The sequence below is a fragment of the Zosterops lateralis genome (genome assembly GCF_965231275.1).
Source record: "Zosterops lateralis genome assembly, chromosome: 38".
Lineage (NCBI taxonomy): Eukaryota > Metazoa > Chordata > Aves > Passeriformes > Zosteropidae > Zosterops > Zosterops lateralis.
In genome coordinates, this window is record NC_139798.1 from 695322 (window position 1) to 707818 (window position 12497).

The following is a 12497-nucleotide window of genomic DNA, read 5'->3' on the forward strand; positions in this document are numbered from 1 at the left end:
ATTTTTGGGGTGTTTTGGGGGTATTTTTGAGGTGTTTCTTGGGGTGTTTTGGGGGTTATTTTGGGGTATTTTTGGGGGTTATTTTTGGGATTTTTTCGGCTATTTGTGGGGTGTTTTTGGGGTAATTTTGGGGTGTTTTTGTGGTTTTTCTTGGGGTATTTTTTGGGTGTTTTTTGGGTATTTTTGCGGTGGTTTTTTGGGGGTTTTTTGGGTGTTTTTGTGGTATTTTTGGGTTGTTTTTGGTGTTATTTCGGGGTGTTTTTGGGGGTATTTTTGGGGATATTTTTGTGGTATTTTTGGGGATATTTTTGGGGTGTTTTTTGGGGTGTTTTGGGGGGTTATTTTGTGGTATTTTTGGTCGTATTTTTAGGATGTTTTTCGGCTATTTGTGGGGTGTTTTTGGGGTAATTTTGGGGTAATTTTGGGTGTGTTTTTGTGTTTTTTCTTGGGGTATTTTTGGGTATTTTTGGGGTGTTTTTTGTGGCATTTTTGGGGTGTTTTTGCAGTAGTTTTTTTTGTGGTTTTGGGGTTATTTTGGGGGTTTTTTGGGTGTTTTTGGGGTGGTTTTTGGATATTTTTGGTGGTTTTTTGGGTATTTTTGGGGTATTTTGGGGTTATTTTTTGGGGTATTTTGGGGGGCATTTTTGGGGTGGTTTTGGGGTATTTTTATGGTTATTCTGGGGGGTAATTTTGGGGTTTTTTTGGGGTTATTTTGGGGTAATTTTGGGGAGTTTTTGTGGTTTTTCTTGGGGTATTTTTTGGGTGTTTTTGGGTATTTTTGCGGTGTTTTTTGGGTATTTTTTTGGGTGTTTTTGTGGTATTTCTGGGTTGTTTTTGGTGTTATTTTGGGGTATTTTGGGGGTTTTGGGGGGTATTTTTGGGGATATTTTTGGGGTATTTTTGGGGTGTTTTTTGGGGTGTTTTGGGGGGTTATTTTGGGGTATTTTTGGGGGTTATTTTTGGGATTTTTTCGGCTATTTGTGGGGTGTTTTTGGGGGTGTTTTTGGGGTAATTTTGGGTGTGTTTTTGTGGTTTTTCTTGGAGTATTTTGGGTATTTTTGTGGTGTTTTTTGTGGCATTTTTGGGGTGTTTTTGCAGTAGTTTTTTTTGTGGTTTTGGAGTTATTGTGGGGGTTTTTTGGGTATTTTTGGGGTATTTTGGGGTTATTTTTTGGGGTATTTTGGGGGGCATTTTTGGGGTGGTTTTGGGGTATTTTTGTGGTTATTCTGGGGGGTAATTTTGGGGTTTTTTGGGGGGTTATTTTTGGGTGTTTTTGGGGTAATTTTGGGGTGTTTTTGTGGTTTTTCTTGGGGTATTTTTTGGGTGTTTTTGGGTATTTTTGCGGTGGTTTTTGGGTATTTTTTTGGGTGTTTTTGTGGTATTTTTGGGTTGGTTTTGGTGTTATTTTGGGGTATTTTTGGGGTTTTTGGGGGCATTTTTGGGGTATTTTTGGGGTATTTTTGTGGCGTTTTTGGGGTGTTTTTGGGTATTTTTGTGGTGGTTTTTTGTGGCATTTTTGGGGTGTTTTTGCAGTAGTTTTTTTTTTGTGGTTTTGGAGTTATTGTGGGGTGTTTTTTGGGTGGTTTTTGGGGTGTTTTTGTGGTTTTTCTTGGGGTATTTTTTGGGTGTTTTTGGGTATTTTTGCGGTGTTTTTTGGGTATTTTTTGGGTGTTTTTTGTGGTATTTTTGGGTTGTTTTTGGTGTTATTTTGGGTATTTTTGGGGGTATTTTTGGGATATTTTTGGAGTATTTTTTGGGGTGTTTTGAGAGTATTTTTGGAGTGTTTTTGAGGTTATTTCGGGGGTTTTTTGGGGTGTTTTGGGGGTTATTTTGGGGCATTTTTTGTGGCCGTTTGGCAGGGTTTTTTTGGGTGGATTTGGGGTGTTTTTGGGGATAGTTTTGGAGTGGTTTTAAGGTGTTTTGGAAGCGGTTTTGGAGTATTTTTGAGGTGTTTTTTGGGAGTATTTTGGGGTTTATTTGGGGCTGTTTTGGGGGTATTTTTGGAGTGGTTTTGGGGTATTTTTGGGGAGTTATTTTGGGGTATTTTAGGGGTGTTTTTTGGGTATTTTGAGGTGCTTTGGAAAGTGTTTTTGGGGGTTATTTTGGGGTGTTTTGGGGGGTATTTTGCAGTTATTTTGGGGTGGTTTTGGGGTATTTGGTGCGTTTTTCGGTGTGTTTTTGGGGTGTTTTTCGGTGTGTTTTTGGGGTGTTTTTTGGGTGTTTTTTAAGTATTTTTTGGGGGAATTTTTTGGGTGTTTTTGGTGATATTTTTGGGTGGTTTTGGGATGTTGTAGGGGGTTATTTTGGGATGTTTTTGGGGCGTGAATCACCTGCAGGGCAGTGGATTTGGCGTAGACAATCTCCTCGTCCACCCCCACGGCCACCACGATGGCGTCGACCCCGCCGAGCTCATCCTCGCCTTTCTGGGGGGGAAAAGGGGGGATCAGGACCCCCAAAATTCCCATAAATCCACCCCAAAACCCGCCCCAAATCCCTGAAAATTCACCCCAAAAACCCGCCTCAAATCCCTGAAAATTCACCCCAAAAACTGTCCCCAAAATTCTTGAAAATTATCCCAAAATCCTCAAAAATTCACCCCAAAAACCTGCCTAAAAATCCCGAAAAAATTCACCCTAAAAATTCACCCCAAAATTCTCACAGATTCATCCCAAAAACTGCCCCCAAATACCCAAAAATTCACCCCAAAAACTTCAAAAATTGACCCCCAAAAAAGCCCCAAAAATAAAAAAAAAATTTAATCCATAAAAACTGCCCCAAAGCCAAAAAAAATTCAGCCCAAAAATTCACCCTAAATACTTGAAAATTCACCCCCTAAAAACCTGCCCCAAAATTCCCACAAATTCACTTCAAAACTGCCCCAAAATCCTCAAAAATTCACCCCAAAACTGCCCCGAATTCCCACAAATTCACCTGAAAACTCGCCTGTAGCAGCCCCAAATCCTCAGAAATTCACCTCAAAAGCCTCAAAATTCACCTCAAACTCCCCAAATTTCCCTCAAACTTCGCAAATTTACCTTAAACTCCCCAAACTCACCTCAAATGCCCTTTGAATTCACCTCAAACCTTCCAATTTCACCTCAAATCTCCCAAATTTACCTTAAATCCCTCAAATTCACCTCAAACCCCCTCAGATTTACCTCAAATTTACCTCAAACCCTTCAAATTTACCTCAAACCCGCCAATTTCACCTCAAATCCCCAAAATTCACCTCAAACCCCTCCAAATTCACCTTAAACTCCCCAAATTTACCTCAAATCCCCGAAATTTACCTCAAACCCGCCAATTTCACCTCAAACCCGCCAATTTCACCTCAGATCCCTCAAATTTACCTCAAACCTCCCAGATTTACCTCAAAACCCTTCAGATTTACCCCAAATCCCCGAAATTCACCTCAAGCTCCCCAATTTCCCCTCAGATCTCCCCAAATTTCCCTCAAACTCCCTCCAGATTCCCCTCGAACCTCGCCCCCCCCAAATCCGCCTCAAACTCCTCCAAATCTCCCTCACCCCTCCCTGAGGCCCCTCCCCCCACGCCATCCCCTCCCCCACCCCCCTCCCCCCCTCGGGGGCTCCCCGCTCGCCCCTCCCCCACCTGCCAGCTGCCGTAGAGGCGCCGCAGCCGCCGGGAAAAGGCCTCGCGATCGAGGCTGAGCGCCATGAGAAGGGGCCCAGAGGCCCCTCCGGGACCCCCTCGGGCTCCTCCGGGATTTTTCTCCTCCTTTTCCCCCTTTCCCGGAGCCGCCTCCTCCTTCCTCCTCCTCCTTCTTCTTCCTCCCGCGCCGCGGCGTCTCCCTCACCCTCACCGGAAGTGAAGCGCTGAGGGGAACTTCCGGTTCCGGGGGGAAAAAGGGCGGGAACAAGAAAAGGGCGGGAACAAGAAAAGGGCGGGACAAGGAAAAGGGGCTGAGGGGAAAGTCACGTGACGCTGGAGAGGCGGGAAAACCCTGAGGGGAGGGAAAGGGAGGAGGAGCCGCTTCTCTCCTGAAGAGGAGAAAAAACGGGAAATGGATGAAAAAAAGGGGAAAATAAAACCCGGTAAAACAGAGCGGGAGGGAGGTGGGGAGGGGAGAGAAATTCCGTTCTGACGTGACGGAGGGAGAGAGGCGGGAACAGGAGGCGGAGAAACCGCCCGTGAGGGGAGGGAGGAGAAAAAATGGCGCCGCCCCCTCACTGAGGGAGGGAAAGGAGGGAGAAGCCGCTTCGCCCCTGAAGAGGAGAAAAGACGTAAAATGGAAGGAGAAAAAAAAAAAGGGGGAAAATAAAACCCGGTAAAACAGAGCGGGAGGTGGGAGGGGGGAAGAGATTCCGTTCTCAGGTGACGGAGGGAAAGAGGCGGGAAAACCGCCCGTGAGGGGAGGGGAAAAAAATGGCGCCGCCCCCTCAGGACCGGGAGAGGCGGGAAAAACCTGAGGGGAGGGAAAGGGAGGAGAGGCCGCTTCTCGTCTGAAGAGGAGATAAAACTGAAAATGGAGGAAAAAAAGGGGGAAATAAAATCCGGTTAAAAAACCCGGGGAATGGGAGGGGGGAAGAGATTCCGTTCTCAGGTGACGGAGGGAAAGAGGCGGAGAAACCGCCCGTGAGGGGAGGGAGGAGAAAAAATGGCGCCGCCCCCTCAGGACCGGGAGAGGCGGGAAAAACCTGAGGGGAGGGAAAGGGAGGGAGAAGCCGCTTCTCGTCTGAAGAGGAGAAAAAACGGGAAATAGAAGGAAAAAGGGAGAAAATCGGGGAAAAAATACCGGGAAACAAAACCCGGTAAAACAGAGCGGAAGGAGGCGGGAGGGGGGAAATAAACGTTCCGTTTTCACGTGATGGAGAGGGAGGCGGGGAAAAAAGGTTTGTGAGGGGAGGAAATAAATGGCGCCGCCTCCACAGGACCGGGAGGGGCGGGAAAAGGGAGCGGGAGGAGAGGGACGGGATTTTAAAAGGGGGAAAGGGGGAGAGGAGAAGGAAATGGAGGAGGGGGAGAAGGAAATGGAGGAGGAGGAGGGAGACAAGCGGCTGTTTTCTCCCGTGGTGGGGAAAGGAGGGGAAGAGCTGAAGGGGGCCGTGATCAAGTGATACGGGAACGCCAAAAGAAATAAATAATAATTTAAAAAAAAAAAATTTAAAACGGGGAGGAAAAAGAGGGTTGCTCCTGCGTCACGTGATCAAAGGGGAGGCGGAAAACCGTGAGGGGGAATGGGGATCACGTGACCCGAAAAAAGGGCGGGAAACTGAGGGGGGACAGGGGTCATGTGACCCATGAAAAAGGCGGGAAAACCCTGGGGGGGGGAACATAAATCTCAGAATCGCAGAATTGTGGAGGTTGGAAAAGACCTTCAAGATCATCGAGTCCAACCCAGCCCTGACACCTCAGGTAGGTGACAGCACCCAGTGCCACGTTCAGTCTCCTTTTAAACACGTCCAGGGGTGGTGACTCCACCACCTCCCTGGGCAGATCATTCTGGTATATTTAATTGCTGTTAGTGTGAAAAACTTCTTCATGTTCTCCAGCCTGTATTTCTCTTGGCTCAGCCTGAGATGGCGGCCCCCATGTCCCCCAGTCCAAGATGGCGGCCCCCATATACCCCAATCCAATATGGCGGCCCCCTTAGACCCCAATCCAATATGGTGGCCCCCATATACCCCAATCCAATATGGCAGCCCCGTTAGACCCCAATCCAAGATGGTGGCCCCCATCCCTTTCCTCACACCCAACATGGCCGCGCCCCCACACAGCCACATTCACGACTCCGAAATCCCAAAAAAACCCACCACTTTTATTGCCCCAAATTCCGCCCCCATCGTCCGGCCGGGGGTGGGCGTGGTCAGCGCGCAGTGCTGGGGGGCGTGGCCTCCTCGGGCGGTGTGCTGAGATTGGAAACCGCCAGGCGGGGCGGGGACAGGGCGGAGGCAGGCGGGCGTTTCCCGTTGACCACCAGGGACAGGGGGGAGGAGACGCGGATGCCCAGGAAGGAGAAAGTCTGGGGGAGAGACCAGTATAGACCAGTATAACCCAGTACAAACCCGTACACCCCAGTATAAACCAGTATAACCCAGCCCTCCAGGTGTGTCTCACCTGTCCCTGGTGCACGTGCAGATGCTGGGTCAGCACGGGCTCGGCCACGCCCAGCGCGTCGCCCACGGACACGCCCCAGGTGGGCGTGGCGTTGTACACGGTCACCGCGGCCACGGCCCCGCCCCCGTCCTGCAGCCCCACCGTGCTGTGACGTCACCGGGGGGCGGGGTCAGGCCGGGGCTTGGCCACGCCCACCAGTGTCAGCCCAGTTACCACCAGTGACCTCCCAGTCCCTCCCAGTGACCCCAAATCCCCTCCCAGTCCCCCCAAACTCATCCCAGTCCCTCCCAATCCCCTCCCAGTTTATCCCAGTTCTTCCCAGTCCCTCCCAATCCGCTCCCAGTTCCCACAAAACCCCTCACAGTCTCTTCCCAGTCCCTCCCAGTTTATCCCAGTTAATCCCAGTCCCTCCCAGTCCTTTCCACTCCCTCCCAGTGGCTCCCAGTCCCCCCAAATCCCCTCCCAGTTTAACCTAGTCCCTCCCAATTTATCCCAGTCCCCCCCAAACCCCTCCCAATCCCCTCCCAGTCCCCTCCCAGTTCCCCCAAACCCCTCCCAGTTTATCCCAATCCCCCCCAGTCCCTCCCAGTCCCCCATCATTAGCCCCGCCCCTCTCTCACTAGGGCACGCCCCCGGGCGGGGCCAGGCTGAACAGGACCCGCCCCAGGAGGGCGCGGTGGGGGTTGGGCCCGGGCCGGAGGGCGGCGATGGGGGAGGGGCGCGGCCCCCCCGCCCCCCCCAGCGGGCCCAGCAGGGGGAGGGGCACCGGACCGGCCAATCCGCGGCGGCGCTTCCCGCGGAGCTTCCCCTGGGGGCGGGGCCAAGGGAAAGGGGCGGAGTCAGGACAAGGAACCTTCCTCTGGGGGCGGGGCCAAGGGAAAGGGGTGGGGTCAGCACAAGGAACCTTCCCCTGGAGCTTCCTCTGGGGGCGGGGCCGGGGAAAAGGGGCGGGGTCAGCACAAGGAACCTTCCCCTGGAGCTTCCTCTGGGGGCGGGGCCGGGGAAAAGGGGCGGGGTTTAGGAGGGGACATGCCCAGGGATGAGCCCCGCCCCCTCTCGAGGTGGGACTGGGCAGTCCCAGTTCATCCCAGTGCCCTCCCAGTGTCCCCCAGGACCTCCCAGTCCCCCCAGTCCCCTCCCAGTCTCTCCCAGTAACTCCCAGTGTCTCCCCCTTGTGGCCACTTTGGGAACTGCAGCTCCCTCCCAGTTTATCCCAGTCCATCTCATCCCCTCCCAATCCCCTCCCAGCCCCTCCCAGCCCCTCCCAATCCCCTCCCAGTCCCTCCCAGTCCCCCCCATGCCCACCCTGCTCTCCAGGAGGCCGCAGAGGCGCGTCAGGAACTCCAGGAGGTTCCCGTGACGTTTCCGGGGCTCGTCCCAACCCGGGGCCAGTTCGGCCGCCCTGGCCAGGCCCTCCAGCGCCCCCTGGAACCGCTCCAGGTACTGCAGGAGCTGTGGGGGCAATCCCATTGGCTGCTGAGGGGTGGCCACGCCCCCTGGCACCGCCCACAGCCATTAGAAACGCCCCTTCCAGGTCACGCCTCCCCAGCGCCCCCTGAAACCGCTCCAGGTTCTGCAGGAGCTGAAAAAGGGATCCCATTGGCTGCTGAGGGATGGACACGCCCCCTGGAACCGCCCACAGCCTTTAGACACGCCCCTTCCAGGTCACGCCTCCCCAGCGCCCCCTGAAACCGCTCCAGGTACTGCAGGAGCTTCAGGAGAAATCCTATTGGCTGCTGAAACGTGGCCACGCCCCCTGGACCTGGACACGCCCCCAGTCACGCCCCCCCAAGGCCACACCCACTCACCGTGGCCCGGTTCAGGTGCAGGTCGGGGTTGGCGGCGGCCGCGGGGTCAACGCGCTCCTGAGGTGGGGTCAAAGGTCACAGAGGGGTCAGAAGTCAAGAGACCACGCCCACAACTTAATTTTCTTTAGAGGTTGGCCACGCCCGTTTGGCACGCCCACAGAGTTGGCCACGCCCCTAAAAGGCGCTACAGCGCCACCCAGTGGACAGGGGGCACCGCCCATTTATGGCCTGGCCACACCCCATTTTAGGTATTAGCATAGCCACACCTCTTATACCCAAACCACGCCCCCAATCCCACCCACATGGCCACGCCCACAATTGCCCTCCCCATTATGGGTGTGGCTTCATCCATTAGACCCCACCCCCTTTAGGCCACTCCCCTTTAGGTCTTGCCCTTTTAAGCCCCACCCCTCAGGTCTCAACCCCATTTGGCTCCACCCTCCTTAGGCCCCACCCACCCTCAGTCCCCGCCCCCTTTAGCCCCGCCCCCTGTGGCCCCGCCCCTCACCGCCTGGGCGTAGGCGGCCAATGCGCGTCGGGCGCTGCCGGGGCTCTGCCCCCCCGCGAAGAACAGCGACACGTGGGCGTTCCCCAGAACGTCTGAGAGGGGAGGGGCGGGGCACACCTGAGTGCACACCTGAGCACACCTGGGCTCCTCCTCCCACCTTCTTTAGCCCCTCCCCATCCCCTTAAACCCCTCCTTCACCCCCAGGCTCCACCCCAATATCCCTTAGCCCCTCCCCTAACCCCTTTAACCCCTCCCCAACCTCCCTTAGCCCCTCCCCTAATCCCTTTAACCCCTCCCACACCCCCTTTAGCCCCTCCCACACTCCCTTTAGCCCCTCCCACACCCCAGGCCCCACCCCAAGCACATTTAACCCCTCCCCAACCTCCCTTAGCCCCTCCCCATCTTCCTTAGCCCCTCCCACACCCCCTTTAGCCCCCCCACACTCTCTTTAGCCCCTCCCACACCCCTTTAACCCCTCCCACACCCCCTTTAGCCCCTCCCACAACCCCATTAGCCCCTCCTATTACCCCTTTAGCCCCTCCCACTCCCCCAGGCCCCACCCCAACCCCTTTTAGCCCCTCCCACACCCCCAGACCCCTCCCACACCTCCATTAGCCCCTTCCACGCCCCCATTAGCCCCTCCCACACCCCATAGGCTCCACCCCTAACCCCTTTAGCCCCTCCCAGGCCCCGCCCCAAGCCCCGCCCAAACACCATTTAGCCCCTCCCACTTCCCCAGCCCCGCCCCCTTTGGCCCCGCCCCCTTGGGCCCCGCCCCGCACTCACACCAGCTCCGCCCATCGCGGGGGTCGCACCTCACGGCCGCCTCGGCCTGGGCCAGGCTCTCCCTCAGGGCCCCGCCCCCCGGGCCTGGCCCCTCCCCCTGCGGGCCTGGCCCCGCCCCCTGAGCCCGCAGAGCCATGGACAGCAGGCGCCGCGCCTCGGGGTCCTCCCCCTGCGGGAAAAGGGGCGGGGAAAGGGGCGGGGTCAGGGCGGGGACACGCCCACGGCACCTGGACATGCCCCTTACCTGTGAGGGACCCCAAAAATCCCCACCCAAAACTGCCCAGGACCCCCCAAATCACCCCTGACCCCTAAAACTGACCTTCCAGGACCCCTCCCAATTATCACTGACCCCCAAAATTACCCCCAGGACCCCCCCAGTGACCCTCAGATCCCTCCCAGGACACCCCAGGACCCCCAAGTCCCCCCCAGTGATCCCCAAATCCCCCCAAGACCCCTCAATGACCCCGAAATCCCCCCCAAGACCCCCCAGTGACCCCCAGAACATCCAAATGACCCCCCAGGATCCCCCAAATGACCCCCACCTGCTGCAGGGCCCCCCCGAAGGCGTCCCGGGCCCCCCTGAGGTCCCCCCGGCGCCATCTTTGCTCCCCCAGCTGCCTCCAGGCCGCGCCCAGGGCGGGGTCCAGCTTCAGGGCGTGGCCCAGCGCCAGCTCCGCCCTGGCCCCGCCCACCTCGGGGGCCACGCCCAGGGCGCGGGCTCGGAGCACCAGGGCGCGGCCACGCCCCTCTGGGGACACTGAAAGGGGCGGAGAAACACGGTGAGGGGCGGGGCTTGAGGGACACACCCTGCTAAGCCACGCCCAGTCATCTAAACCACTCCTCCATCAGCTAAATTACGCCTCCCGCTACAGTTAAGCCACGCCCCTCACCTTGTATTTCTTCCATTAATTTTACGGTTTTTTCCATTTCGGCCACCAAGGGGTCAGTGCTGGGGTCATTTTTGGGGTCAGCGGGGTCACGGCCGGGGTCACGGGGGGTCAGAGTGTCCCGGAAGTGATAAAGATCCGTCACCAAAGCCTGGGGGGGAGAAAACACACAAAAAATCATTTTGAGGCCACTCAGAGCAAATCCAGCTTCCCTCCCAAAGGATGTCCATTTTCTCCCTCGAAAAACACCCATTTTCCCGTCAGGAAATTCGATTTTCCCACAAAATTCGCCTCACAAAGCTCGCTATTAAATGATCACAAAATCTCAGTAAAACCCCATAGATCTCCCCTGAAAACCAGCTCCTTTCCTTCACAGGGGTCCTCACCCCTCACAGCCACAACTAGAGGGGTCTCAGCCTTTAAATTCCCTAAATTTTACCTCAGAAAATTCCGCTCCCCTCAGAGCGGGCCCGGCCTAACTCTGAGGGCTCCAATCCTTCAGAGACCCCCAAAACCCCGCTGGAGGTTCCCGCCCCAGCCCCACCGAGGATTCCCTCACCTCGAGCCGCCTCAGCGCCTCCTCATCTCCGCCCTCCCCTCCTCCTTCGCTCTCCGCCGCCGTCGCCGCCTCCTCCTCGGGCGCCGCCATTGCAGCGCCGGGGCCGCGCCCACTTCCGGCTCCTTCCTCCCGCCATTTCCGGTCGGCGGCGCTGTGATTGGCTGAGGTGGTGACACACTCAAGATGGCGGCTGGGGCAGCGGCGCTGACCTCACAAGTGCCGCAGCACCGCCCCGCCCCTTATGTAAATTTCTGTTCAAACCCCACCCCTTATTATAATTTTTGGGTAAGCCCCGCCCCCAAAGGCAGGACTACATTGTCTATTTTGCATAACCCCGCCCCTCAATCTTCCCGCCTTCCTCTGGCTCCGCCCCCCTCCCCTCACAACCCCCGGCCCGTTGGAATCGGCAAAAAGCGAGAAACCTCCGCCAAGTTTTATTTTTATTTAAAATAAATTTCGTTTTTGTTTTTTTTTTAATTTCCCATCACCGAACACGCAGTAAGTTTCACAGCGAAACGGGGTTTATTCCAAATATAAATCAAAAAATTTCCACAGCGAAACGGGGTTTATTTCAGAGCTCAATAAAATAAACAATATAATGCCATCAAAATAACATTTGAACGCAAAAAAACCCCACCCGGCAAAATAGGAATTAAAGAGTTAGAGGTACAAAACATCACTAAAAGCGATGGAGCTTAGGAAAGAGATAAAAATAAAAATAGAAAATAAAAAGATAAAATGGGACATTTTTTGGTGGGTCAGTTTCCTCGCGCGGGCGGCGCCTCAGGGAAAAACGGAGGAAAAAGAGGCAAAAAACCCCTAAAATCTATTAAAAACAATAATTAAAAGGTAAACAGCTTCAAAAAGATTTTATGAGTTTTCATTTTAGTGTGTTTTTTGTTTCAGGAAACGTTAAAAAGGAGGGTAAACACGTGAGTGGGGGGGCAAATCCTGAGGGTGAAACTCTGAGGCAAAACCCCCTCAAAATTGGGCAAAAAGCCTCCAAAAACTTATTAAAAATCGAAATACTAATTGAAAACGTCAAAAAAAGGTTTTAGAACGGAAAATTAATTTTAGGAAGGTAAATTTAAGATTTTAAAATGTACTTTTAAAGCGCCGAGACCCTCGGGGCGCTGTTTCCCGCAAGCCGCTCTTTCCTGAGGGAAAAAGTTATTCCAAAAAGGCTAAAAATGGTTAAAAATCCTACCAAAAGTTACAAATTAATGAAAAACACGTTAAATCGGCCTTAAAATACATATTAAAATATGATAATTTAGATTCATACTCGTTTTTCGGGGAAGGTTGGGGAAACACGTGGTGGGCGGGCAAATCGTGAGGGAAAAAAGAAATAAAAAAATCCTCAAGTTAAGCAAAAAAAGATGTAAAAAAAAATAAACCCGAAAAGCAAAGAATCCACTGGCGGATCCTCCAGGGGCCGTTTCCCGCCGGCGGCTCCTCCTGAGGGGAAAAAAAAAAAGAGTCAAACAGGGTTTGAACCGAGACCGAAACGGGACCGAAACGGGATCAAACCGAGATCAAATCAGGACCGAACCGGGTTCGAACCGGGAATATTTATGCGACTCCCCAAATTCCGGCGGAGCCACCAGACCCCCGGTCTGGCTCCGGCGGGTGAAGAAAGAGCCGCCGCTTTCTCTGCGACGCCGCTAAAACCCCGAGCGCCCGCGGCTGGCGGCGACGGGGGGAACGCGGGTCGGGATCGCGATGTGGAGGCGTGTCGCGATAGAAATAAACGCACAAAAAGAGTCTCCTTCCCCCCACAGGCGCCATTTCCCCCCGCTACCTCTCCCACGTGATGTGATCCCATCGCCGGCTCGTCACAGACTGAGCCGTTTCCGCGGTTGCCCGCCAGC

General features: G+C 54.4%; 2 protein-coding genes across 2 annotated transcripts in view; both read right to left on the reverse strand.

Annotated features, from left to right (window-relative positions):
- The window catches only part of SUPT16H (SPT16 homolog, facilitates chromatin remodeling subunit), a 31452-nt gene extending 27637 nt beyond the window's left edge, over positions 1 to 3815 (reverse strand). The window contains exons 1-2 of the mRNA XM_083882211.1: positions 3613 to 3815; positions 2331 to 2423 (exon numbers count right to left, since the gene is read on the reverse strand). Of these exons, the coding sequence (XP_083738337.1) occupies positions 2331 to 2423; positions 3613 to 3678 (159 nt within the window). The 5' untranslated portion in view covers positions 3679 to 3815. The remainder of the gene's footprint in view (positions 1 to 2330; positions 2424 to 3612) is intronic.
- A 1977-nt stretch (positions 3816 to 5792) lies between these two features.
- Positions 5793 to 10740, reverse strand: TTC5 (tetratricopeptide repeat domain 5). The gene is made up of 10 exons (XM_083882213.1): positions 10627 to 10740; positions 10071 to 10218; positions 9723 to 9937; positions 9181 to 9349; positions 8395 to 8486; positions 7887 to 7943; positions 7384 to 7530; positions 6699 to 6886; positions 6079 to 6223; positions 5793 to 5983 (listed from the first exon to the last, which is right to left on the reverse strand). The coding sequence occupies exons 1-10, from the start codon at positions 10714 to 10716 to the stop codon at positions 5828 to 5830; spliced, it is 1407 nt and encodes a 468-aa protein (XP_083738339.1). The 5' UTR covers positions 10717 to 10740; the 3' UTR covers positions 5793 to 5827.
- Between the last annotated feature and the right edge of the window lie 1757 nt (positions 10741 to 12497).